Consider the following 27,534-nt stretch of genomic DNA (forward strand, 5'->3'; position numbering starts at 1 on the left):
TTTATTGCTTCTCAGATTATATAACATCAGTATTGAAGTTAAAAGAAACATTTTATATTTTCTCTCAAATCCTGTTTTCCTATGCTTTGTACACCAGAAGAAATTTCAGCTGTTTAAAATATTTGAATCTGATCAAAGGAGCAAATATATTTTTGCTTGATATCATTTTGTTCTGTCATAGAGAACAATCCTATATAGATTTGTAAAGAAGATTGCTTCCCATCTTTGTTTTCATGTTAATTTCTCCAATGTGAATTCACATGAATCAAGAACATACCTGTAGACCTTGAAAGGATATCAAGCCTTGAACCAGACCCCCCTTCTCCTGTTGCAGGATTCATCCAGTTCAGTGTATCAAAGTATTGGCACTTCTCCATATTTAAGGATCTTTTAAGATCCTTGTAAAAAAAAAAAAAAAAGAGTTGTCTCCAGGATCAGATGAAAAAAGCTTTTTTTGTCTGTTTTTTTTTTGTTTGTTTGTTTTTTAAAAGACCTACCTTTGGGGGTGAGAGAAGCACATAGCGGATGAGTTTTTTAATGTGTGGGGGAAAAATTCCATGAAAATTAACTTAAAAGTTACCCTTGTAGAAATTAAAATTAGCCCTTACTAATCTGTTTCTGTAGAAACATGAATGCATTTGATTAAGCTACCAAAAGAATCCAAGAAAAAAAATACCTGTAGACATTTTTCTGTAGATTCTCTTTTATTCTGTTTTATCAGTACGTTTCCTGTCTTGTTTCCTCGAATTGACTTAGTTTTCCATTGCTAACAAAGAACATTTCCTTCTAAAGCTATTAAGTCATTCATTATTTACATCTTGTCTGTGAAATCACATAAAGATAAAAGATGGATTATTTTGAATTATGATCGCATTCCCCAGTGTCCTCTAGTCTCTTTCTAGACCACTGCTGTCCAGAGGCAGCAGTGGCAGGCTGGCTGTTCTTCATCAAGGAGCTCTCTGAAGGCCAGTAGGACTTCCACAGCTTGGAAAGAGACCAAGGCCAGACTGACCACAATGCCAGCTAGCAGCATCCTGTGTTTGCTAAAGATGCTGTAAAGTTGATTGGTTTTTAAATAAGTGAGTGGCATAATTTCAGAAACAAACAGGAGACTGTAATTTTTTCATCTCCTTTTAGATACTTTTGATGATTTCTGTCCATCAGGAACTCTGAAGCATAAATTGTATCAAAAATTTGGCAACTGCATGTAAAGAACAGCCTCTAGTAGACTTAGGAAGTGTTTAAGTAGAGCTGATACCATTTTACATTGGGAAACCAATGTCACAAAGAAAGAAAAAAAGATGGCGAAGAATCATAACACTTAGTAAATATTGTTTTGTATTTTGTATCCTCAGCATTTAGGACAGTGCTCTGCATATAGTAAGCACCTAATAAATGCTTTATTCATTCATAAGTTTGTAGCATAATAAAATTTAATTACTTAGGACAGAGTCATTTTCCACACACATTGCTACAGCTGATACTTTTTAATCGTTAGAGAAAGTTTCACTAAACTGATTCAGAGATAGAAAACCACACTTAATTTTGTCAGGCCCTAAACAGCCTACATACCTTTATTTGTATAGAAACTCCTATAGACCATGAACAATAATAGCATAGCCCTTGAACTATAATAGATCACTGAAGGAAGTAAGAAATGTTGTGGCAGAGTTGGGGTGGACAGGGAAATAAAAGATAAGATGATTTTTTTTCTGCTTTTTTCTTTTTTTTTAGTTCAAAGTATTCCAAGTAGATATGTCAAATACCTGTAGTGAACTTGTTTATATGTGTAGAACAAAGTAAAATCAGATTAAAAGCTTTGGGAAACTCAGTCGACTTCAAAAAAAATTATAGTGAGCCTGCCGCTAAAGCTTTATGAATGTGTTAATTGTTGTGTTTCTGTCTTATAAATATGTTTTAGCATAGAGTACGGCTGATTTCCTATTGCAAGAGCACTACATTATTTGGAGGTTGGGAGAAGAGCTGGAAGGATGAGGACTAAATAGCATACTGTAATGAAACCTCCCTTTGGGCAGCACATGCCTCAGTTCTGAATGCCCAGAAATACTTCACAGATGCGCTAGGCTGCCTAGCAATGGGAATTTTCTAATTCTGGCTAGCCTGAAAAAGTAAATAGAACTATTGAACATAAGGCAGCGCCTAATAAAAAAACCAACAATTCTCCCCTTGTAAACACCTACATTTGGCCCCATTATAAATTCTTTCTTCATATCCAGGAACTAGCAGACCCTTAAATGTTGGGGTCTCAAAAGTAACTAGAGTTATGGGATTGGGGGAAGCAATGTTTTATGTTGGCATTTCCATAAAGTACTCCATATCCTGTCTCATTGATTTGTAGGAAAATGTACTGCATACATTGGAGGGAATTATGTAAGAAAACACCATAGCCATTTTTCTCTTAGCCCTTTTTTTGATATAGCCATAAGAAAATAAATAAATGGGTATATATAAATGCATATCCTGTAAGTGTAGGTATTTGTCATTTCAAAGATGACAGGCAGCTGAGATCAGAAGCTGCTATGTCCAGTCTTGAAAATGTTTATTAGGCTAGCATTAAAGCCATTTATTTGTATAATTTGGGAAACTTCTACATTTTAAAATCCCCACATCTTTTTTTCCTTTTTCACATGACAGAATTAAGCTTGGGGCTTCTATAAACTATGTGTCAATTAAAACTCCCCATCCAGCAGTTGAGTTGTCTAGCCATTCTGTTACCATTCTGAGAGTTTTTAGGATTCTGTGATCAACTTTGAGTGTCCACGTGGCTTAATTAGCCAACAGTTTACCTTTAACTACAGTTGGGCAGGAGATTTTTCAACCTATAGTGAAGGGAAAGACTGACATCATTTTGAATTCTCTTGTTCATGGACAACGATTATTACTTTTTTGCTATATCCAAGCTAGTTTCTATACAGTTTAAAAGAAAAGGAAAATGGAAGAGGGAGAAGAATGGAGATTTGGTTCAGTCTTTTCAATTCATTTTTACAGCATGGCAGATTATCTTGAAAGCTAGACATTTAGCTTTAAATGTAAAAAACGGACACAGAGTAAATGGATTCCTGAATTATCTTTGTCTTTTGAAGCCCTGCCTGATGTGCCTCTTAAAATCAAGTCTGGATTTACTTCTCTGTAGAATTGGCCTTAAGATGGACCCCAAATCTTCTCTGCCTTTTCCAGGTAGCAACAAGGCTTCCTAAGACAAAAGAAAGGGGTTTGAAGTTCTTCTCCCAAACCACTTTTCCAAAGAAAGCTCCCAGTCTTTCTTCATTCACTTGCAGTAGCAACAGCAGGCCCTAGAATCTCAAGCATCCTCTCAGCTTGGCCCTGCTGAAGCTTAATTCAAATTCCACACACTCTGGGGCTTATATGCTCCTGCCTGCATTGTGTGTCCCAGAGCCATACAAGACTTGGGTTAAGCAGCAGTTGGAGACCAGCAGAAAGGTTGCCAGAAGTGAGAGGCCCTGCTACACAATTAAGGAAAGATGAATGGGAAGGAGTCATGAGGGAGGGGCCTGATGGAGACCCATTTAGGCAATAGTGCTGTATCCGAGGATCACAAGGATGGGAGCGACCATGTTGTGACACATCCATCTCATTTCTTTACCCCAGAGAGGGGGATAACAGGGGAGGGAGAAGCATCTTTCACTGTGCTTTTGATAACCAAGGTTAGGTGACGGTTTAAGTTGCTTCTGTTTTTATCAGAATGTTACCTAAGTGATTCTCCCATTCCTGTTCACATTGAACACTAATATGAATAAAATGTGCTTAGAAGGATGCACATTTGTGGCAAACAAGTACAGTGGGGAAACAGGGCTTTTGTCAAGAAAAATGCTAGAGAGGAATCATTTTCATTTGTTGATTTTAAGGGAAAATAAGTTAAATTTTCCCAGGAATAATCTAGAGGTTTGCCTTATGTAGTCTTTCCAGTTCTAAATCAGTTGTCCTAAGATCAATTTGTGAAACAAAGGAAAAGCAGTGGTTTATTCCTCCTCTATCTTTCAACTGTTTGTGATTACTCCAAGGCCCTGAGGATCATATGCCATAACAGTAATGATTTGCATTGTCCAAGGGTGGTCCCATACAGCTTAACTCCTGTCATTTGAGGGAATTCAGCTCAGCAAGTTATTTGCATGGGCAGGGTATCCATCCATGTGCATCGTGTACTGGACTTAACAGCTTGTTCATGGGATGTGACTGGGAACGTTGAGGGGATGAACTCCAGTATCATTAGAAATGATGGGAATGACTTCGTTCCCAGAATGATTTGTTCCAGATCATAGCTTAAGTTGGGTCTTGAATAGAGCCGACAGAGACTACCTCTCAAAGTTCTCTCTTGCACAGAAAGTGGACATTTGAAAGAGCTGTTGCTTTGAACCTTTGAAGATGTTTGTGTCATGGTTTTGCAAGGATAAAGTATGGCATATTCTATAGTACCATGGTAAGGTGAATAGGCCCAAGGAGTCATATCCAGATTTTGTCCATTTAGACCTGTACTCTGCTTTGCACATAGCAAACAATTGATAGATGCTTTTTAGATTGGATTGGCGATCCCTTAATGAAAAGCTCTTCAAAAACAATTTTTCACTTCCTCAGGAATAGGATATAACTTAGTGACCTAGAGCTCTTCTCTTGGGCTATTGTGCTGTTAGCATTGAATGTGGGCCACAGAATGATCTCATGAAGTCCACAGTGTTACCTAATTGGGCAACATGACTACTACCAGTAAATATGCACAGCTGTAATACCACCTTCTGCAGGAGGCCTTCCAAGGCCTTCCTATCTGATTGATTGATTCTGTATATTGTAGGTACCTAATTATTTACATGTTGCCTTCCCCATTCAACTTTGTAAACTCCTGGAGGGACATGACTGCATATGTTGTGCATTGTATCTCTAGCGTTTAATTTAGCACAGTGCCTGACACATAGTAAGCACTTAATGATTGTGGACTTATTGACTGACTGTTTTCCCACTAACACACCTTACATTTAGTGACAGATCATGGTACTGGAATTCTGAGCCAGTTATGGGGTCTTAATTTTCAGGTAATATGGTACAATACAGACTGCGCATAAGATGCACAGATGATCAACCACCAGACCTCTTAGCTATATTCTGGAGAAATAAAACATCCAAAAGAGGCAGGACAGACACAGGAAGGAGAAAGAGAAACTAGGATACTGGACTAGATGGATAATCACCTGGTTTGTGAGCATTGGCATGAACATAAATGTGAGCTTTCCAAATGTGAAGCTCCATAAATGTGAGCTTCAGTATATCCTTCCATGTTCCTTTGATGCTGATTGCTGTAATCTGTGCATATATGCATAGATGGATAGGCATATTGCAAGCAAGTATGTTGAAAAACAACATTTTACCCATATTGTACCAGTTTAAAAATTTTAAAGAACAGGAAAATCTTAAACTCTGCAGTTAGTTTTTTCTGCCAGAAAGGTTCTATGAACAGCTGTTTGTCTTTAATAGTTATTCCAGACAATTACAAAGACTCAAAGTTATAGGTCCCGTCCCAGTTAGACAACAGATCAATATATTTGTTTCTTGAAAGAGTGAATAATGAAGTGTTAACGCTCATGTTTTTAACATAGCAACCTTCACCTCCTCCCATGTCTATGTATTATGGAGAGTTTATTGAGCTCAGAAGAAGAGTATCCCTAGATTAAGAATTTAAATTTTAGAAATTTGAATTAATAGGACCAGCCAAGCTAAGTTTGAAGAGGCTCATCACCAGGTGGTTAGCCAGTCTGCGAGTATTTTGTTTTTTTAGCCACAGCAACTCATGAAGACTTCCTACTGAAGGAGGAAGGGATGTGTTCTCCATCAGTGAAAGGAATATCCACAGCTGAAAGTTTGAAGTATTGTTTCATCTGAGTCATCACTGTTCTTCCTCTCCTACAGTTTTCTCTACTGTATTGGAAATGTAATCTCAATAGCACTGTGCTCATTCATGAGAACCAAGAATTTAAATGGGCCCCTATAGTTTTAATCTGTAGACAAATGGTAACATTTGAAGGGCCCAGTATGAAAAAGAAAGACCAATTGAAATTTGCCAAACTACTGTAATTGAATATAACATCTAAAGGACTACAAAAATAATCTGAACCTGATTTTTATTTTGACTATATTTTTTGTGAGGAAAGCTGTAAAATTAGTTCTAGAAAAGAATGTAAGATAAAGTTCTCCCTACCAGCTGTTTTCAAAAGAAGTTTTCTCATCCTTCTTTAATTACCTATAATTCTTACCCCTGAAAGGATTCTCTTTTTAAGTGACTTAAAGACAAAGTGAATTTATGGGTTGATATATATTTTCTCTCTAAATATTACTTTTTATCTATTTATATTAAATAATAAAGTCTTCTACTTTTATAAATACCCCCACTTACGTGAACATAGGCCAGAGTCCTAATAACCTCAGTGCTTTATCAGAGAGTCTAGAGCCCAGAAGTAACTTTTAATGCCAGGAGAGAGTCTCTGCTATTTAAAAATGACAGAATCCACACATGATGATCAGGGCCTTATGGACTCATCCCCTTATGGACTTATGGGCTTTTACTTAGTACACAATTCTAAAAGCTTGTCCTTGGAAGCTTAGTAATCTCCCTACCCAGCATGCAACAGATTAGAAGCTACAGAATAGAAAGCTGCAAAGTCTCTGAATTCATCTATTCAGTGCCCAGGTATGTTAACAGATCTATGGATTAATCAAAATGAATGCCCCTTCCCCATCCACATTGTGAGCCATGTGCAATTTTTATCCAGGTCTTTTAATCAATCTTCCATAGAAGACCTACTCAACTTTCAGGAAGGCTTACTATAGTTCTCTTTACATCTCCAATGAACTAATGTACCACTCAGAGGACCATCTGGTCACCATATTCAGACTGTGATGCAGACCCTTCCTATTCTGGTTCCTTGTATTTTCAGTAGTGACCTTTGCAACAGTTTTTAGACAAGTCATAGTTGGTAACATGCTATAGCTGCTCATTGGCCCTTCTCTTGTCTTATAGGATACTTGTAATTTTGATTCTTCTTGACAAATTTCGTGCATTCACTAGCTCACTTTTATGGAGCTTTTTTTCATTCATTCATTCACCGAGCATTTATGGGAGATGGGGTGAGGGGGAGTGGCGAAGTAGGCTAGAATGTTGAGTTCACAACTAGGAATATAAGATCAGACTAGAAAAGCAGGTTGGAGCCAGGCTATAAAAGAATTTAAACTGCCTGGTAAATGACTTTGTTTGTAATGCCAGGGACATCAGAGAGCCACTGAATGGGAATGACAAGGTCAGATTTACACTTCAGGAACGATTAGAGGCCAACACAGAGTGTTTTAAAGAGTAAATGAATATGCATTTATTAAGCACTTACTATATTATATGTCAGGCACTGTGGAATGGATATAAAGAGACAGTCTCTGTCTTCAGATAACCTACAGTCTAACAGAGCAATTGTGACAAGGGAATGGGTTTTTTCATCTGGGAAGTTGCTGAGATGGTAAATAGAACAGTAGGGACAGTTAAATGAGACACTTTTCCCAGAATCTATGGTAGTGGAGTTGATTTGATTGCAGTTCCCAGAGCAAAGGGGAGGGAGGGCTGGCATTACATTGTTGCTGTTTAGTTATTTTTAGTCATGTCTGACTCTTTGTGACCTCTTTGAGGGTTTTCTTGGCAAAAATACTGGCGTGTTTAGAAATTTCCTTCTCTAGCTCATTTTACAAATGAGGAAACTGAGGCAAACAGAGTTAAGTGACTTGCCCAGGGTCACACATCTAGTAAGTATCTGAGGCTGGATTTGAATTCATGGCTTCCTGACTCCAGGCCCAGTGCTCTATCCACTGTGCCACTTTCCTGCCATAAGCATTACATATGTGGTGGCATTTCAGAAAGTATCCCAGGTGAAAACGCCACCTGGTCAAATCTAGGCCAGCTACATGTAGTGATATCACCACTGAGGACACTGGCCCTAGGGTATGGTCTCTGAAGGTCCAGTTAGAGCAAAAACATGTATAACTGATCCTCACAAGAGCCCTGTAAGAGGTGATGTGTGTATTGTACCGATGAAGACACTGTAGCCCAGAAACTTAAATCATTTGTCCAAGGTTTTAGAGCTAAGAAATAGTGAGGACTGGGGCTTGAACCTGTGTCTTTTGACTTCATTTTCAGTACTCTTGCCTATTACGGGTAGATCCAGGGGTTTGGTCCTAGCAGGAGTAACCAGTGACAGCTGACCTCCTGACACCAAGGAAGGAGGGTCTTACTTCTGTGCTTTAATGACTCACAATTGCATTGATTCACTCAACCAACATAGATCCCAACCTGTACACACTTCCTCTTCCTTTGCAATTCTTGTCCCTTGAGTCCTCCATAGAGAATCAACCCAATGCCCTGGAGACGCCCTAGAGATCTTTTTCAGTGAGTATCAGTACAGCAGAAGGGCTTTCCATCTGTTATCCCTCACTCTTACTATGTGACTGGCCCACCTCCTCTTTCAGTCAAAAATTTCTTCCTTGATTTCTTTCATGCCGTTTCTTGCACTCAAATCTGCTGATAATGTTTATGTACCATATGTCTTTTCATTGCCCTTTGGGCTTCCCACAATTTAGATTCTTTGGAGATCGTGGCATTCCATAATCCACAAACAATTAGTCTTACCAAGAGAATATTGATGGTAAAAGATGGGTTTATGCCCCAGCTTAGCTTAGAATTATTGGAAATTCTGTACAGTTTTTGAAAAGCGAGCTAACCTATTCCCTTACTCCTATTTAATTCTTCACCCAACTCATTCTTCTTGGACATGCAGTTGCCCGTTCAAGATACATATGTTGATGGATCCAATGGGCCAACCGTCCAACAGCCTATCATGGTTTGGTCAATAGGCATTCTTCATATGCTTGGTTTTTCCTATGTGGATTTCCAAGCCATTCTCTTTTGAGAGACCTTGGATTTCATTGAGAAGAATTCTGAGGCTCAATTAATTTAGCAAAATATCCTGCAAAGAAGAACATCTGAAGGACCTCACCCTCCATAGGAAATCTCTCTTCTCTCTGAACTCTGCACAGGATATCCTTCATGCCAGTGGAAAACACTTACCATAAGCTTACAAAGTAAAAGATAGAAAATAGCCACCTGGGACCATCTAATGGAGGAGCAAACAAGGTTGACAATGCCCTGCCACACAGTTGAACAGTTGATGTTAGCTATGACCTTTGTTCATTGAGATAGAATGTGCCCTATTTAAGAAGACATGAGGTATATTTGGGAACATTTTTTTCCTAAAATAGTTAAAAATTTAGAAGAAAAAAAAACTTTTGGCACCTGAATAGGGGCAATCTTGAGTTATCTGGAAAATTCACTTATGTAGACCATCCCATTGCCATGATAATGGTGAAAAATAGTCATTATTAATAAAGTATAAATAAATATTGATGCCTCAGTGACGTAGTGAGTGGAACATTGGATAGGAAGTCAGGAAGGCTTGGATTCATGGTCCTGCCCTATTAACTTACTGACCATGCAGCCTCTTTCAGCCTCAGTTTTCTCACTTATAAAATGGGAATAATAACAGCATGTACCTCACAGCGTTGTTGTGAGGATCAAGTGAGACAGTATCTGTAAAACAAACCTGAACGTGCCGTATGGGAGTTAGCTATTATTCATAAAAGCAATGTGATTCAAAGCAACTGCAGAGCTTCGTCTCAAAGAAATTAGGAAACACGTTAATAAAAATAGAAACTGGGATGAAGCCACAGCACCAGGATGGCATGTCAGCAACAGCAGGAACAACACTGAATAGCATGCCAGGGTTCCAAAGAAATCCACATAGACGATGTCTCATCTGATCTGTGAATACTTACTCGGATCAGAGAAAATAGGTGAATATTTGGTGAGTCGATTTAAAAAGATGACAGGCCTGAAAAGCTCTAAAATATCAGAAATTCTTCTTGATATTACATAAAAATTTTGTCCTGATATCATTTAAATTACGTTTGTTAAGCTTCTCCAGCTAGATGACATTAATTCTTTTTGTGTTATTTTCCTTTTAAAAAAAAATATTGATGCTCTTTTTACATCACATTCACTATCATTGGCCCCTCCCCAATAACAAAGATATATATATATACATATATATATACATATATGGAAAATAAACCAACATTTGGGCCACATCTGACAACAAGTAACCTTATTCCACACCTGTAGTCCTCAGTTTCCCTGCTGAGAAGAGAAATCATACTTCACCTTCAGTCTTATAAAGTCAAGATTGGTGACTGTCCTGCTCAGAATTTTGAAGCCATTCAGTGTTATTTTCCTTTACTTTTATTGTGATCCCTGGTTCTGCTTGCTTGGCTCTTCATCCATTCATTCAGATCTTCTCCAGTTTCTTCACATTCATAACTCTTACAGTGTCATTACAACATTCTGTTACATTCACAGACCACAGTTTGTTCAGCCAGTTCCCCAATTGATGGGTGCCCACTTTGCTCCCAATTCTATTCTGCCACAGAAATTTCTCCTGTAAGTATTTTTGTGTATATGAGACCTTTCTGTTTTTTTAACTCCTTGGGGGATATATCTAGTTGAACTACTGCAAGGTTAAATGGTATATACAATGTAGTCATTTTTCTAGCATAATGCCAAATTGTTTTCCAGAATGGGCAGTAAATTCATGGAACTGCCTTTCATCAGCTCCTTCACCACTTACTTACATTTTGTCATATTCTCCAATCTGATAGGTATAAAACAAAACCTCAGACCTGTTGTAATTGGTATTGCTTTTACCTTACATGACTCATTTAGAGCCCTCTTTCCTGTGGTCATGGATACTTTGTATTTCTTCTCTTCAAAACTTCCTGTTCATGTTCTTTGACCAGTATTTGTACTAACTTCTTGTGTGTCTTGGACGTCAAAACTTGATGGTATTAACCAAGAAAGAGATTTCTGTTGAGCCTCTTACATATACTTTATGACCCTGGGCAAATCATTTAAGCTATGAGCCAGTTTCCTCATTTATAAAATGAGATTAATAAACATGTAACTACCTTCCCTACAGAGTTGCTGCAAAGTAAGTGCTTTGTGAACTTTAAAGCACTATGAAAATATTATTTTTGTTGCTGTTATTTGTCTTATTGTAGCATGGGTTTGTCATTTTCTCTGTTCCATCTTTAGTTTCCTTGTATGCGAAATGAGGGTGTTTGATTTCATCACTCTCCCAGAGCTTGCACTGCTGACAGAAAATTGGGTCCCCAGAGAGGGGACTGTTACTACTTTCAGGGTTCTAGGAGTAACTCCGTGAGTACTTATCTCACTTGCTCTAGCTCACAACACCCACCAATGTTCTTACTCCTAACGACCAGCTGGTGGTTTCTGTTTACAAAAGCGTTTACTCAAATGGAATGTCAAGAATAGTAGTTACAAAGCATTCCCAGATCAAAAAAAAAAAAACCACAACACAAAAAAGCTGAAGCACGCACCCAGAAATACACAGAGTTGGTGGGGGTGGGGGAGGGCTAGGAGAGTGGCTAGGATGGGACTGAGCAGTACATAGTAGGGAACATACATGGCCAGAGCAACTCACAGGACTGCAGGGCCTGGATGACCTTTCACAAAGGACCAGTGTCTTGTGGCATTGACCAAAGACACACCACTTAGCTGCTCAGCTAGGTTGGCCCCTTGAACAGTTCAGAGTCTTGGCTGCACCCATCAGTTCTCTGCTGGGGAAGACAAGGCTCTAGACAGGCCTGCTGCTAGGCCAGACGGGTCATTTGGAGCCCCTGGGCTCCTGCCAGACTGGGACAGGCAAGCTGTTTGGCTGCTGGGCAGCTGTTGCCTGCCTATGCTGTGCAGGCCACTCAGCTTCTGGGGTCTCTGCTTGATAATTTGATCTGCTCTTCCAGCCACTGGCATGGCTGGGTGGTACTGTACTCTCTTCAGCTGGAGTGTTACAGCGCTCTTTTTAGCTGAAATACTCCTGTCTCTTTCAGGAGGACAACTCATACCCTAGGGCCTCTTCTGCTTGACTCCCTCAGAGTCTCAGTGCTAAGGTTTGTCACCTCCAGGCAGGGGGTTGGAGAGTCCTCACCTCACCTGTTCCAGCATCCTTCCAGGCTTAAAGGTATTCTCCCTTGACTTAAGGTCATCATTCCCATTTCAGTTAGACTTCTCAGACTTCTTTTGAGATGTTACTAGGATGAGTGGCTGGGAAGAAAGGTAGGAATACAGCATATATCCTACAGTCAAGTTCGATGTCTTTTCTGGTATTTTCATGCATCAGAACTTTTCTGGGATGTAAACTCTATTTTATGTCTGAAGGCCTTCACCTTTACATTTCAGGGTCTCAGTCTTTTGACTTTTTTTGCTGAAATCTCTCTGGGAAGACTATTAAAACTAGATCAACAAATATCAATTAGTGATCCAATAAGTGTTTATTAAGCTCCTACTATATTAAAAATGCCAGGTCGACTCTCTCTCTGTCTCTCTCCCTTTTTTGTAACTATCCTCTCCATCTGTCATCTCATGTCTCTCCTCCCATTTCTCGGTCGAACTCCTAGAAAAAGCTTCTTCCTTCCACTTCCTTTGCCATTAACACTGTTGACCAGTCTCTGCTGTACACTCCCTCTCCAGGTTTTCATGACACTCTTCTCTCGTGGGATTCTCCTCCTTACCATTCTGATTTCTTTTTCTCAGTCTCCTTTACTGACTTATTATCCACATCATGCCACCTAACTATTAGTAGTCCCTCAAGACTGGCTTTGGTCCCAGAGGCAGCTCAGTGGTACAATACCTAGAGAGCTGGGCCTGGAGTCAAGACCTAAGTTCAGTTCAGGCCTGACACTTACTACTCTACGATCCTGTTTGTCTCAGTTTCCTTAACTGTAAAATGGGGATAGTGATAGCGCCTACCCCTCAAGGTTGTTGTGAGGAACAAAGGAGGCAATTTTTGTAACAAGGATTTAGTACTGTGCCTGGCTCTTAGTAAGCTCCATAGAAATTCTAATTTCCTCCCTCTCCCTCTTCTCTTCTCTCTTCACTCTTTTGGTGACTGCTCCAGAGAAGGTGCTTGATGAATGCTTTTGATCTATCTATTGCTGAGTTCTCAGAATACAACAATGAACAGAAAAGCATCCTCTGCCTTCAAGAGACTTCCAGTCTTCTACTAGGGAGATAGAACAGAGATGACTAGATGTTTGCCAAGGACCCCTGTGGTTCTAGCCATCAGTGGTGATATGGAACATTAGAGTTGCCCCTGTATACCTTAAATATTAGCTGACAACTCTAAAGCACACACATATATCACATTCCAAGCACACACTTGCAACCTGCCAACAGGTACTCCAGCCTGATGCTTCCAAAGAAGCTGTTTAGTCCAGGTAGGGTAGAAACTCCAAGGAAACCCCACTAACATTGGGCAGAACAACAGCTGATTGGCAGAGAGTCTTACCACTGCAGAGTGGGAGCTCTTCATAACTTGGGGTTGGTTGGGCACCAGATCCGTTAAAAATGTACTCCCCGGCCAGTATTGGTTATGTGCAATTCCATTTCTCTGTGGGACTTAGATCAACACGTAGATACCCTCCACCTTGTGATCGCCTGCCTCTAGGAAAGAAGAAAATGGCCACACACAGGCATTCCCTAGACCTCCTTTTTGTTTAGACATGTGAATTCTTCACAATCTGCTTTCAAAGAGGTGGGTCTGGAGGCAAGACAAGAGTTGTCAGTTATAATTGACGGTCAGAATAATTGCACACCTGAGCATTTTTAGACAGACAGCCAATGTAGCACTCTCTAGCTCCCTGAGACTTTTATCTAATTTTCAGTAAATGAAGAAGAGCCAAATGAAATGTTTCCATTCAGAGGATCCAGGATGAATGTGACGTTTAATAAAAACAATTTTAATCTCAAATTATAGTGAATGAATTGGAGCCAGGAAAAAAAAACAATCCAGCCTTAAATCTAACTGTGCTTGGCAGTGGGAGCTCTGGCCATTCCCATGTAGGGCCAAATAAGCATTTGCTCATCCAGAGCAAAGATCTGCATCACGCATCAGTTCTTCTCCCCTATTCATCTACACAAGAATCAAGTAAAATGTCTCCAAAGCTAGGACAAAAACACCTTGAACACTGCAGAATTCTCTTCAAAAGTTGGAAGATTTACTAGAAACTGTCGAACAGCAGATCATGTTGCAAATTGGCTTTTGGTTTTTCAGTTCAAATACTTTCAGTCCTATTAAAGAATAACTCTAGTATGTAAAGTACTAATGAAGATGCCAGAGCAGAGGGGTCTGTTGAACCTGGTTTTCCTTCATGTCCTCCAAGGATGTTTCTTGAGAGGAAAAGGAAGAAATGTTTGACGAAGAAGAATTGGAAGGGGGAACTAGAAGCTATGCCATATTAGGATTGATGAAAGGAACTAGCTATGTATATTTAGAGAGAAGACTTAGGAGCGAGAGGGTGGAACATGACTACCATCTTCCAGTTTTGAAGAACTGTCCTCTAAAATAGGGAGTTAAGGATGGTCCTACTAAGAGCAATGGGCAAAGACAGATTTTAGCCCAATATGAAGGGAAATGTCCTAACAATTAGAGTTGTCCAAAAGTGGGATGGCAGGCCTGGGAGAAGAGTTGCTTATCACTGAAATTATCAAGTGAAAAGTGGATGACCATTTGTTTGGGAGTCTATAGCTTGGGGTCCTATTAAGGCACAGGTCCAACTCTTAAGTATGACCCTGTGACCTGTGATTTTTCCCCTCTTGTGCACAGGCTGAGACTCCATTCCAGCCATACAGATTCTACTCGCTGTGCAGCCCTCTCTGGGGCATGGCCCAGGTCAGGAAATAGATGGGGAGGGGCAGAGCTGGGAAGGGTGCAGCTGCAGCAGAAACACTGAATGAATGCTCTCGGATAATGATGATTTGGCCACCACTCTCCCCTTGAGCTCCTGGTGCCATTCCCACGTGCCAAAAATCGATCCATGGGTTGGGCTCTTGTTGGTCTCCACACCAGATACGGCACGGCTGCAGAAGCTGGCAAACAATTCTCAGGAGGAAACCAGCACATCAATCCAGATGCTTCCGAGACTCTGGGAAGGGAACAAAGGGGTTTCTTCCCTCCACGTTCTAAAATAGAACATTGGGCTTATTATTTTTCAAAGAGTCCCAGATGTCAAGACAGTCTGACTGTCACTTTGTTGGTTAACTTTCATACAGTAAGGATTTAGTCAGTAGTTCAGTGACCCATGATTTTGTCAGTGGGAGTATTCCTTCCATGAGGCAGATTGCGACCTCTCCACAGTTTGAGAGATAGTTTCAGAGAGAAGTTAATTATCCCTTCCTTAGCACTCAACTTCTCTATTTTTTTCTTCACATACTCTTCATCAATTGTCTAGAGGCAATAAAATCTTCAAGACTCCCCAAACCCCTTAGAATGATTGGAGGAATCCTATTCAGCCATTTGAAAAGGTGCTTCAGTGATTCATGCTGAATTACTTCTTGCACCTGGGTTGGGGGTTGGGAGAGATGGGGAGAGAGTCAGAGTCTGCTCCAAAGACTTAGGACCAGGCACTGATTTAGCCTAAGTAGAAATGATATTTGTTAAGGGCTCCTGATGCTCAGGCACCATCAAGGAGGGGATCAGGGACTACAAGGTTTGGGATTGTCTTTGACTCTTCCTTCTTTACCTTCTTTTGACCCTTTACCCAATAAATTACCAAGCCCTTTGGATTCTGTCTCCATATTCTCTCTCACACCTCTCCTCCTCTCTTATCCAGGCACTTAGTACCACCCACAATTGGAGTGCCATCCTAAAAGATCTCACCTTCAGGACTTTGCCTCCCCATTCCATTATTTACAAAATGGCCAGAGGAATCTTACTTATTGACCTTGTCATTCCATTCCCCTTAGAAATATAGCTCCCTATTGGCTGCCTTTGCCTGGCATTTGTGGCCTTCCACAGTCTGGCCCATCCTACATTTCCATTCTTACCTCATTTCATTATCCTTTAGTAACTTTCTGATCCAACCAAATTTGGCCACTCTCTCTCTTTGAGTATGCCATGCCCTTTCCTATCTCCATGCTTTTGCCCTATTCCAAAATGTTCTTCTCTTGACCTCTTAAAATCTCTCCCATTATTTAGAGCCCAACTCAGATGTCATCTCCTCCAGGAAGCCTTCCTCAGCCTCACTCCCCAATCAATAAGGGCCTCTCTCATTATGTTTATTTCTGTTTGTTTCTTTTCCCTCTCATAGACTCTAAGTTCCATAGGAGCAAAGACCATGTCTCATGTAAATGTCTCTCCAGCACCTAGCACATAGCTTTGTACAGAGTAGTTCCTTTAAAAAATGCTTTCTGAACAATGAATAAAAGTAAAACTGACCAGGAAAGAGGTTCTTTCTTTTTCCCTACACAACTTGGAAGTCACGGAATATCTAAGTCAGTTAGCCTGGTGTCCATTAAGTCCAATAAAATTACTGTCATCTAGCTCTGCAGCAATAAGGTATAGTCTGGAGTCAAAAGACTTGCATAGGAGCCCCAACTCCTGTCTTTGCCATCACAGCCTCTCTAAGGTCTGACTGGGTGATCTCTAAAAATCCTTTGCAGCTCTAAACTCTGTAAGTCTGTGAACCTGTGTCTTGGATTTCCACAACAGTCAGCACCCAGCACAGGTATCAGCTACTTTCCCTCGTTTGCTCTACATGCAGAAGTTGCTAAATAAGGGCTTGGGGTTCCTTAGCTTCTTCCCTATGGTATGGAGATAACTCCTGTGCCCGTAAAGATGGGACTGGAAGAATGCAAGTCCTAGCACATCAAGTCAGGAGGCTTCAAGGACTCAATGGTCTGGCTTAATATTCTGAGACTAAGGTTGGCCACCAGGAAATGGGGGTTTGGCCACAGAAACCCATAAAAAACTAGCAGGAGCTGATTGCAGTCAGCCTCAATGCAGGGAGTAGCATACCAGTACAATCAAAGGGTTATGCAGAGGGTCCGAGTAAGAGCTGTTCCTTCCATTACCTTGTTCTGTGACCTTAAGTAAGTCATGTCCCCTTCCCTGCACCTCAATTTTTTTGTGTGTACCATGAGGAAGTAGGCTACATTAGCTGTAAGGTTCCAGCTATAGCAATCCATGAGTTTATTTAGGTTTCTTTTTGAAGTAAAAGGTGTGACTATTAAGAATGTTTTGAGTACATGAAGTCCTATAATGCCTTTGATTCTAAACTGTACAAATTATGATATTTCAGGAACTCTTGGTAAAACAGGAATTTTTTAAAACCCCTAAATCCCTATTTACCTGCCTAGCATTAAAATGACAATTTAAAAAAATAAATGGCAGCTTGTGGTTTTGTCTTGGCAAAATATGAAATAAATATAAATTGATTAAACTTCTTTTAATAGGTATTTACCTACAATTTGTCTCAAATCCAGGTATAATCTAGATTCATTATCTTGCCCCTTCTGTCTCTGAGCTGCAAGTGGTGAGCAGTGAGCTTGGCAGGCTAACAGAAAATGAGTTAGGAAGGTAAATGTTGAGCCAGGAAATCCGTTCCTGAGTGGCTGTGGATGAGCTGCTTGATCAGGGGCTTAAGAAGAGACAAGCTAGCTGATGCAGGCAGTGACCCTGACCCTCAGAAAGTCCGCTCCATAGACCTTAAAGGATCGGAAGGTACTCAGATCTTAAGGAAGCCAGTGATACCTAGTGGAAATGATCTGGAAGTCTGCTTGTAGGACTGACTCAGCTTATAAATCCTCAGAGATTCTGGGCAAGTCACCCCTCCCTCTTTAAGGCTATTTCTACAGGGCTATGGTGGATTTTTGGCAGGCTTACCCATCCATGGCCAAAGTACTTTGCCAAGTTCACTGCTTGGTGCTCTCAGCTGTGAAGCAGAAGGGGCAGGATTATCCAGCAGTATTGCCTCAGATAATCTAACAGGCCTGTGTAGACAGCAGTGAAGATCCAAAGTATTTCACAAATTAAGCAATCCACTTTGCAGAAATACCCATAACTTCAGATAGAAGAGGAAGGAAGGAGGGAAGGAAGGGAGGAAGGAAGGAAGGAAGGAAGGAAGGAAGGAAGGAAGGAAGGAAGGAAGGAAGGAAGGAAGGAAGGAAGGGAGAAATGGATGGATGCCAAGATACCATCTCCATCTCCTACAGTCCCTCCTTACCACACACCTAAAAAACAATCAAATGATACAGGATCTTAAGTACATTTACTTTAAGCCCTCACTTTCAAAGTTCCATAGGTAAAATGAGGAAGATGAATAGCCTAACAATTGAAAATAAAAGTGATTTGCTCATATATAATCTGCCTAAACTGGTTAATGGGTCCCATTTTTTACACTGTTAACAGCACTCTGGGGCAGGCAGTTCCATAGGGACTGTATAATCCATCGAATGAGTAGCAGGCTGATTTGGAAAGATAACACTACCAGAGCTCAAGGGTTCTCTAGAATCATTGAAGACTGTCCATTTTGCTTCTAGAGGACTGGCCAGAATGCCATTTCAGCCTTGTGGGCTTCACAGTGTAACAGTGGGATTTGTTTATAGTGTATTTAGTGACATTAGTGTGGGATGACATTGGTCAGGACAGCATCACACAGGCCATTCTTGTACAGTAATGATTGTCTTACATTATTCCTCTGTGGCACCCTAAGGTCAAGAAACATGTACAGCTTACCACATTTGCATTTGGAGTTAGAGAACTCCACATGCCACCCGCAGTCCTGTGTTGCCTTCTTCCCACCAAGTATTTTGACCATCAAGCAAGTGTGGAAGTGACACTCATTCTCACACTTGCATGTTGAATGTATAACTGATTCAGAAACATCTTATACACCTGTCCATCTGACATGTCATATTCTGCTCTTTCTTATTGTACTGGTACCTTATTGACATTGATCGTACACATGGGGAGGCATGAATATCAGGGTCAGGATCAAGGCAATAACTTTGGTCATTGGAGAATGCAGCATGTGCCACCAGCCTGATCTTGGGAAAAGAAAAGTGACACAAAGAACTGACGTTTTTCCAAAGGTCTCTCCTTGGAAATCACTGAACAGGAACCACCAGTGCCTTTTCAACACAATAAATAAAACGTTTGTCAAATCTGTTGGGTCACATCAAAATATTCCTAACCAAGAATATTTTACTTTTCTCCTAAGTCACTTCGACTTGAAAGAAACTCAAGCACAATCCAGTGTCACTGGCAACATTCTCTCATCTTCTGATGTTGAGGGCTTTTAGCCAGGGAGCTCACGTGCATTTGAACATGTACACACACACACACACACACACACACACACACACACACACACACACACAGCCTAAGAGTGCAGTGGGAGAAAATTTTAGCCAAAGATACCCAGGCAAGCCTAGAAACTTGAGGAAAAATGGGTGACTTTGCCGTGGATTATAATCCTAAACCACACAATGTTGCCTTTATAGTATATTAATTCCATTTTTAGCCAACCCAAAAGGTCCATTTTACCAAGTATGATGCATGGGAGGTGAAAGGTGTGTTTTAGGTAATGGAATAACCAGTGAATGCATTTTTTAAAGCAATGTGGTTGAGCAAATAAATTCCCCTTATATATTTATACCCATGGCCTAATCCAGGAGACCCAAACATCTTAAGTGAGAGAGTCCCTTTTTAACATCAAAATATTTTATGGACCCATGCAAACACACACACAGCAGATGTGTTCACAGCCCATATTTGTTTGGAGCTAAATAAATATAAAAATGAGAATGCATGGTATCATGTGGATCCATAGACCCCCTTGTAATAACATTAACAACTTCCTCAAGAAGTCCATGGCTCACAGATGAAGAAGCCAATCAGTTTCTGTGTCTTGCAGCTCTGGGAAGAGGGGAGACAATGCTGAAGAAGGGATAAAAGACCCAAGTCAGCTTCCACCACTTACTAGCTGTTTGACTTTGGCCAAATCACCAAAACTCTCTCAGAGTCTGTGTCTCCATTCACAAAAGGGTAGGAATACATTATCCTTATCTATAAAAGGGGAATGAAGTTTTTCACAATCTCTACCTTAGCAAGATAGTTCAAAGTGTCGAATGAGATGTCTATAAAGCATTTTGTGAACACCTTCAAGCACTACATAAAGATCAGGCATTATTGTAGTCCTCATAATTTTCTTGCGTATTAAAAATTCACATTTTTATAACACTGAAGTTTACAAAGCTCTTCCTCACAGCAACCCTAGGAGGTGGGAAGTGCATGTATTAATATCGCCATTTAACAAGTGTGTGAACTAAGGCTTGGCAAACTTAACTAACTTGTCTATGATCACACGCCTATCTGAGCCCAGACTTGATCCCTTTCCTGAACACTTATCCCATGCTGCCTTTCTTATGCCTTATGTTTGATGACACAATATTTTATCTTTTATATAGATTCTTAACTGTTGCAAAGAATAAAGACAGAGTAAGAAATTGGGTGCAATAAAGAACATCCTTTATAAATTCATTTAAGCATGTGTAATCTCTTAAGTCTTGCTGCTTTATTTCTGTGATTGCAGAAGACAATGGCATCAAATAGACTGCAGTAATAATGTGTGGACCACTTTGCCTAATAAAGAGCCCTGAGTTTGGAGTCAGAAGCTCTGGTTTCTGCTGCCTCAGCAAATCCCTTTCACCACTCTGGGCCTCAATTTTCTCCTGTGTAAATGAGAGGGGTTGGGCTCATGATTTCTAAGGTTCTTTCCAACTCTTGCTGTTATGATGTGATGAATCACTCTACTCTTCCAACTTTGTTTCTGAACACTTTTTTCCTTCAATGTTGAATGGAGGTCTCTAGCGCTATTTTCAGTCAGGCCACCCAAAGGAAGACTTGGTTGGCTGTCACTGGTAGGTTGCCACTGTGCCTTCAATATTTGGCCCCCTTTCCTTTAACTCATTACAGAGACATACTTCACCTTCTATGACAGAGAGGTTCCTAGAAATTGCGTTTTATGAATTAAATCATATTCTCAGAGGCAGTTTGGCATATTGGATTTAGTACTGGGCTTGGTGTTCAGGAATACTTCTCTCAACCTTAGGAAACACCGCAAGATTCAGCTAAGAGCTCTTGGTGATGCAGAAAAAGTACTATTTTGGGAGTCTAGACCTAGATTCAAATCATGGCTCTTCTAACCAGCTGTGGCTTTGGACAAGTCATTCCTCCCTCTAAACCTCAATTAAGCTGTTAGACTAGATGACCTCTAAGACTCCTTCCAGCTTTAAATTCCACTAAGTCATAGGTTTAGATTCTTCTCCCTTATTGACAAGTTCCAAATGAACTAGGGAGGCTTGTATAGATTCACCAGTTTGTTGGTGAATCATTTATAAAAGAAAAGGACCATTTTTGTATAAAGCAGGCTACAACCATAAATAGGTTAAATGCAAAGGGGGAAAACTGAGATCCATAAGCCAGTCTGAAAACACTGGTACCTTCTGGGCCCAACGTACTTAACTCTGAAGAATGGTGGGCAAACATGTCAAACCCTAACACAAATTCTGTGTCTGCCAGATGCAGACATATGAAAACCATTGACCTTTGTGTTGGGATGTGTTTGGGTTTTTACAGTGTCTGTATTTCTATAAAGTGTAAGGTCCTGGAGAAATCAGAGCTGAGATGAGGTGAACCTCATAGAAGAAATAAGCATTTGTGAAAACGTTGTTCCTCCCAATTCCCTATTAACTGAGTCCACATTAAGTTGCACACAGCATATGAAATAGCAGTTTGCAGCTCTGGCAAGGATCATTGAAGGGTTCTAACGTTATCTTCTTCCTCAAAGCTGTATTTTCTTCTCACAAATCTGTTGCCATTTGTCCTGTCGTTTTGCCTTGCTATTTAAAATGTGTGACTATCTAGAACCATGATTTTATTTGCAGTTCAATGAAGAAAAATAAGTTTGGGGTTGTGCTCAGGAAATTTCCATGTTAAGATTTTTTTTTATCCCCATTCTGGAATGACTGTGTTTTGTAAAAATCTAGTAGGAATTGCTTGTAATTTTATGGATATAAGTCTGAAGAACTCTTTGAGCGGGAATTTTATATGCAAGGCTGAATGCTGATCAACAGAGCATAATATTGCATGCCGAAGTATGCTAACTAAAGCACAATTAATTACATTTTTTTCTCCTCTTCCCCCCGCCCCCAATATCTCCTGCTACAGCGACTGCACTTGCCTCCAGACTTGTCAGACACAGTGAGCCGCTCCAGCAAACGGGATCTGGTGGAATCCGCCAAACAGCTGAGCCTGGGATGTGGCGTGATGGCCGGAGGCAAAGAGCGCCTGGACTTCTAGGGATTGCTACTCAGTGGCCTCTCTCAGACTCCTGTGACACCCTCTTTATACCCTCTTTGGGGTTACCCATGGCTTATGTGAATATTTTCCTTAATGATTTAACCCAACAATCTTAAATATTCATAAAGGATTTTTAAAATGGTGCCTGTTTTCTTCCTTATGTATTTTTTTAATCATGGTTTTGTTTTTTCTAGAAAACTGTAACTTAAATATTTCTCCATTTTCAAAGCTATGATTTAAACAATGAAAAATACCTTCATCCTTATCGTTGAGAGGTGGGGAACTGCTAGGGCAGAATGTAGTATACATTAGCAGATGCAGCCACTGTTTGGGATGGTTTCACTTGTTTTTCTTTTTTGCAAATTAGGGCCAAATTTAGAAGAGGAAGATGCTTTCAGAAATAACTGTAATGTAAAAGCAGAGGGCATCAGTATGATATTTTTGTATTTAAAAAGTCATATATTATATTCTCAGTTGGAATAATATTTTATTTTATAAATTAACACAAACTCAACATCAAAAAAAAGGTCATGCTGTTCTACAGTGGACAATGGTGCGCTTAGATATTTTTAATCTATGTAAAAAATAGTAACAGGTAGTATTTGGAAACTTTGTGAGGTTCAAAAAAGGTGTTCATTTTAACTGAGGATCGTAATTACCCGTTATTTCTGAAAATACCATTCTCCAATGAAAATATTATAGTTCGGGCAGAGCAAGACATGACAAATTAATTTTGCAGATGTATAAAGACTATATTGAAGTGTACTCGCATGTCATATGCATTTCTGTTATGTAAATTATTAAATTGACAAACATAATGTGAGGGTATTGCTATTGAAGATAATGCATCTGCTTTGTTGGTTAATAAATGTATCAAAACAAACTGAAGTGATCCAAATTTGTGCAACCTAGAAAAGGAATTGGTGGCCTTCTGTAGCTCACAACAGTAATCCTGAACATTTGAAGTCAGCACTATAAAATCATGTCACCAAACAGAGGTCAAGATTGAAATCCAAACTGATAGCTTTATTAATGCCGGGATACCCAAAAAAGGGGCACTGAAGCTGGATGGGAAAGTAGCACAGAACCCAGACTTGAAACCAAATAGTGGAGGATTAAAAAAAATCAACTAACTCATCTTCCCCTCGCACTGGCTGTGCTCTTCATTCGTTCATTCAGGAAGGTTGGTCATTCAACAACTATTCATTCAGATCCTCCTCTGAGCAGGCTTGCTAAGGATGTGAGTCCATCATCCGTATACATGCCAAGCTGCACACATTTTGTTCAATCATATTTGTATCAATAACTCTCCATCTTGAAGTCATGTTTCCATGTTCTTGAATTTTTGTACATGTGCTCAAGGTGACCCTGGCACAGAACAGGCACTGACGACTGTCACTTACGAAGCAACATTTGTGTCTTTCAGCCCCAATTCTCTTTCTAAATGGGCTATTCAAGACTAAAAGAGAGAAAACTGGGTTTCCAAAATATATTTTCATATATGTTATTCTATTTTGATGTGATTATAACTAACATTTTCAAGTGGCCTACTTTTAATATGTTACAAATTTCACTTTATTTGTTCTTGACCACATTGCATAAAACAAAGACTTAGCTTTTAAAACTGTCTAACTAATATGATGAATGTCAATCACTTAAAAAAATCCACTGTAGCATAAACACATACTGTATACAGCTTTTATTCAGAATTAGAATAATTGAATCAATGACAGTGATTTGCTTGGATGTCAAATCTCTCCATCATATCCTGTCACTACCAGTTTATTTTTTGTGATAAAAATCAAAAAGACTACTATTTTTTTTCAGCTGCTATTTCATTAGTAGTAACAATCAGGGTTTTTTTCTTTTTTTTTTTTTTAGAATGTCTCAGGTTTTTTTTTTTACATTTCTTTTAATTTCTAAAGACACAAATTCTTATCAATTTTCTTTTCAAAACAAAGTTTCAGACCTTATCTGTCAGTTAAAATTTAAAGGCTTTGATATTTTTAAGCAAAGGTGTTTTTAAAAATCTCAACAGACTTCAAGAACTGATTTGGTCTATGCTTTATAAATAACTAAAAAAAAATACTGAACAAAAGCTTTGCTGTGTCCTTTGAAAGTAATTATGAACAATTTGAATGCATTCAAATGAATATTTGTAGTCAGCTTATTATTTTAACAAAACTAATCTTTTTTCCTGTATTGTAATTCATTTGATACCAACACAACTGAACAATTATGTTGGATTTGACTCTGAAAAGATGAACTGAAATCATCAAATATGTAAATTGCTTGTCAAAATACTTAATAGGTCATTGATTTACTTCCCTGGCTACCATGTCTATAAAATTAATGGCCAATTACTAGTTAATATATGCTTTGCAAATAGATAAGTACTATAGGAACTGAATATGCATATTTAAACCTTTGATTTAAATATTAAAAAAACTTTGCAAACTCAATAAAAGTGCATTTGTAAAAATAAAAATATGTAGGTGTTATGAAAATCAGATTCAGGTACTTTTTTTTGTTTCCCTAAATGGCAAACAGTTCAAGTTTTTTTCTTAACTTCTAGAAACATTATTTGTACTAAAACATACTAAGATGATTTAGTAACTTAATCTCCCCAAAAAGTGGTCCTATCTCTAAACATACCCCTTTTCATATTAAATGAAATATGAGACATTAAGAGAGCTTTTGTCTTTCAATTATCCACTTGAAGAGCAATATATATACTTAATTTCAAAGATTTCATCATGCTGTTTGAAATATTTCTAGTATATATGAACTTCAAGACCTGGTGTGTAGTACTAGTCCCTTCCAATAGGTTTGACTCTTTAAAATGAGGTCAGTATTTTGACTATTTCAGTTGACTCAGATACTTGAGCTTCAGGACCTTCTGAATTTCTGTATAGTCACCACCATGCAATCTCCTACTTCCACTTTTTCATTCAACATTTTTCCTTTTCCTCTCAGATCTTTGGGGTTCCCAAAACTAACTCACATAGGCTATGGTTACTTCAAGAGGAAGCAACCATCTGAAATCAATCCCCTGGTTATCTTCTCATTTTAAAGAATCCCTCAGATGCTCTCTCTCTCTCTCTCTCTCTCTCTCTCTCTCTCTCTCTCTCTCTCTATCTTTGTCTCTCTCTCTGTCTCTCTCTCTCTGTCTCTCTCTCTCTCTCTCTCTCTCTGTCTCTCTCTCTCTGTCTCTCTCTCCCCCTCCCCCTCACCTCCACACACGCACACACACACTCTATTGATTTGATTAAGTCCTTAACATTAACATTCCCAAGGTATCCAACGACTCCTTTCCAGAGAGGGCCACCATTAACAGCATCCAATGCAAACAAAACCAACCCTAAGTGTTTACTCTTTGAACTTTAAAACCAAGTGCCAAGTTGTTCAGAACTCAATTGAACAACTAGATCAAAGTTTATCCTTTCAAAAAGGGAAAAGGAGAAGATGTGTTCAGCCCTGTTCAGCCAAAGTTATTATCCAGACAGCTGGAGTGGAGAAGAGTCATTTCTTCAATCTTGTCAACACTGATGCCCAGAGCAGAAAGAAATGAACCAGAAGGCTGTGTGAGGCATCTCTAAGATAAAAATCCTTCCATAGAACAAGGATGAATTTTAAATAACACTTTGCAGATCTATCTTGGGCAGCCAGTTACAACTGAAACAGGAAGAACTAAAGGCTGTTAGTGACCAGCCCCAGGAAGTTTTTTTTCCATTAACAGTCAGGAGGCTTCTCTTTTAGGAAATATCAGCCCTTTTTTAAAGACAAGGAAATCTATTTTTGTGATAGATATTTTTCCACTCAGGTTCACTTGATGAGAATGTTTATTAAAAGAACAATTAGCTTTCTCTCTTCCTATAGAGCAAAACAATTCCATAGAGAAAGGATGGATTATACAGTCCAGGAGTTCTATGAGGGACCCTGCTCATCAGCAGATCCTGAGCTAGGAGAGCACATGAAACCATCTCTGAGGCGCTTCCATTTATAAATAAATATGTCTGTGAATAAATTAATCAAAATAAGTCAACTCAACCGTGAACAAAGGCCAACCTCTCCCAGCCAGCTGCTTTTTGACGGCTAGGCACAGCTGAAGCAGCCCCAGGGTTTATGCCAGGTTGGTTCAGGTAGAGCTCTGCCCCCAGTGCCACACTACAGTCTTTCCTCTGGAAGATGAAATCTTTCCCCAGGGCGGGGGCAGTACCCCACTGGATGGACTGAAGGGTCTCAGGTTCCACTGAACAGCAGCATCTTCTGGCCGAACCAGGCCATTTCCTTGGGGACATTCCTGAGGCACAAAGGACAGATGCACACACAGGCACAGCCTCAGCCGGGCTGCTCCCACATACACAAGCACTCTCTACGGTATCGTCAGCTAGGCCAGAAAAATGGGAGGCTAAGGCCAGCTGTCTGACTGTCCCCAAACTCAGCCCCTCTACAGGTTACAGAGCTGGGGGCAGGGAGTCAAGGCCAGAAGTGCATACACGTGCAGGCATGCACACACACACACACACACACAGCCACACAGCCTCCTGGTCCTTCACTATCATTTCATTTTGCATGAAAAGTCCCCTGGGGAAATTCAGACAACAAAATGTCAGGAGGTGGGAATGTCTGCATAGGCATTAGGAGAGATTACACAGAAGACTGGGTCATGTTGTATGTGCATGTGTGTGTATTAGAACATCTGCACATATACAAGTGCTTACAATTCACTAGCATGCATCATATATATGTGCATATCCTTTGTGTATACAGAGAAGGGAGGGAGAGAAAGAGAGGGGAGGAAGAGAAAAAAGATGGAGAGAGAGAAGAAAGAATCAGAGAGATGGGAATAAGAGAGGGAGAGAAAAAGAGAGAAAGGGAGAGAGAGCAATAAACATAGGCTATCGCAGTGTGGAACAACTCTACATGCAGGGTGATAATTTACAAAAAGAACAGAAAAGGCATAAATATGAAGATGATCAGAAATATTACATCGTGATAATTTGCCCCCAAGTAATCTCTTCATTTTAAAGTATTATTACTAAAGAGGGTGGAGAGGCTCTCCAAATTCTTTTCTATATTTCCTCTCTTTGGCCTTTTAAACACACAGGCTCCCATGCATACATATATAAGTATGTAAGCAAGCATGCGTACACATGAACACACATGTTCACACATGCATGTGCATGCACACACACACACA

General features: G+C 39.7%; 1 protein-coding gene across 1 annotated transcript in view; it reads left to right on the forward strand.

Moving 5' to 3' along the window:
* ELP4 (elongator acetyltransferase complex subunit 4) overlaps positions 1 to 23,214 on the forward strand; it is a 245,612-nt gene extending 222,398 nt beyond the window's left edge. The window contains exon 10 of the mRNA XM_036764094.1: positions 22,200 to 23,214. Coding sequence (XP_036619989.1) covers positions 22,200 to 22,331 — 132 coding nt within the window. The 3' untranslated portion in view covers positions 22,332 to 23,214. The remainder of the gene's footprint in view (positions 1 to 22,199) is intronic.
* The last annotated feature ends 4,320 nt before the right edge of the window (positions 23,215 to 27,534 follow it).

This window comes from Trichosurus vulpecula, chromosome 6 (assembly GCF_011100635.1).
Source record: "Trichosurus vulpecula isolate mTriVul1 chromosome 6, mTriVul1.pri, whole genome shotgun sequence".
Lineage (NCBI taxonomy): Eukaryota > Metazoa > Chordata > Mammalia > Diprotodontia > Phalangeridae > Trichosurus > Trichosurus vulpecula.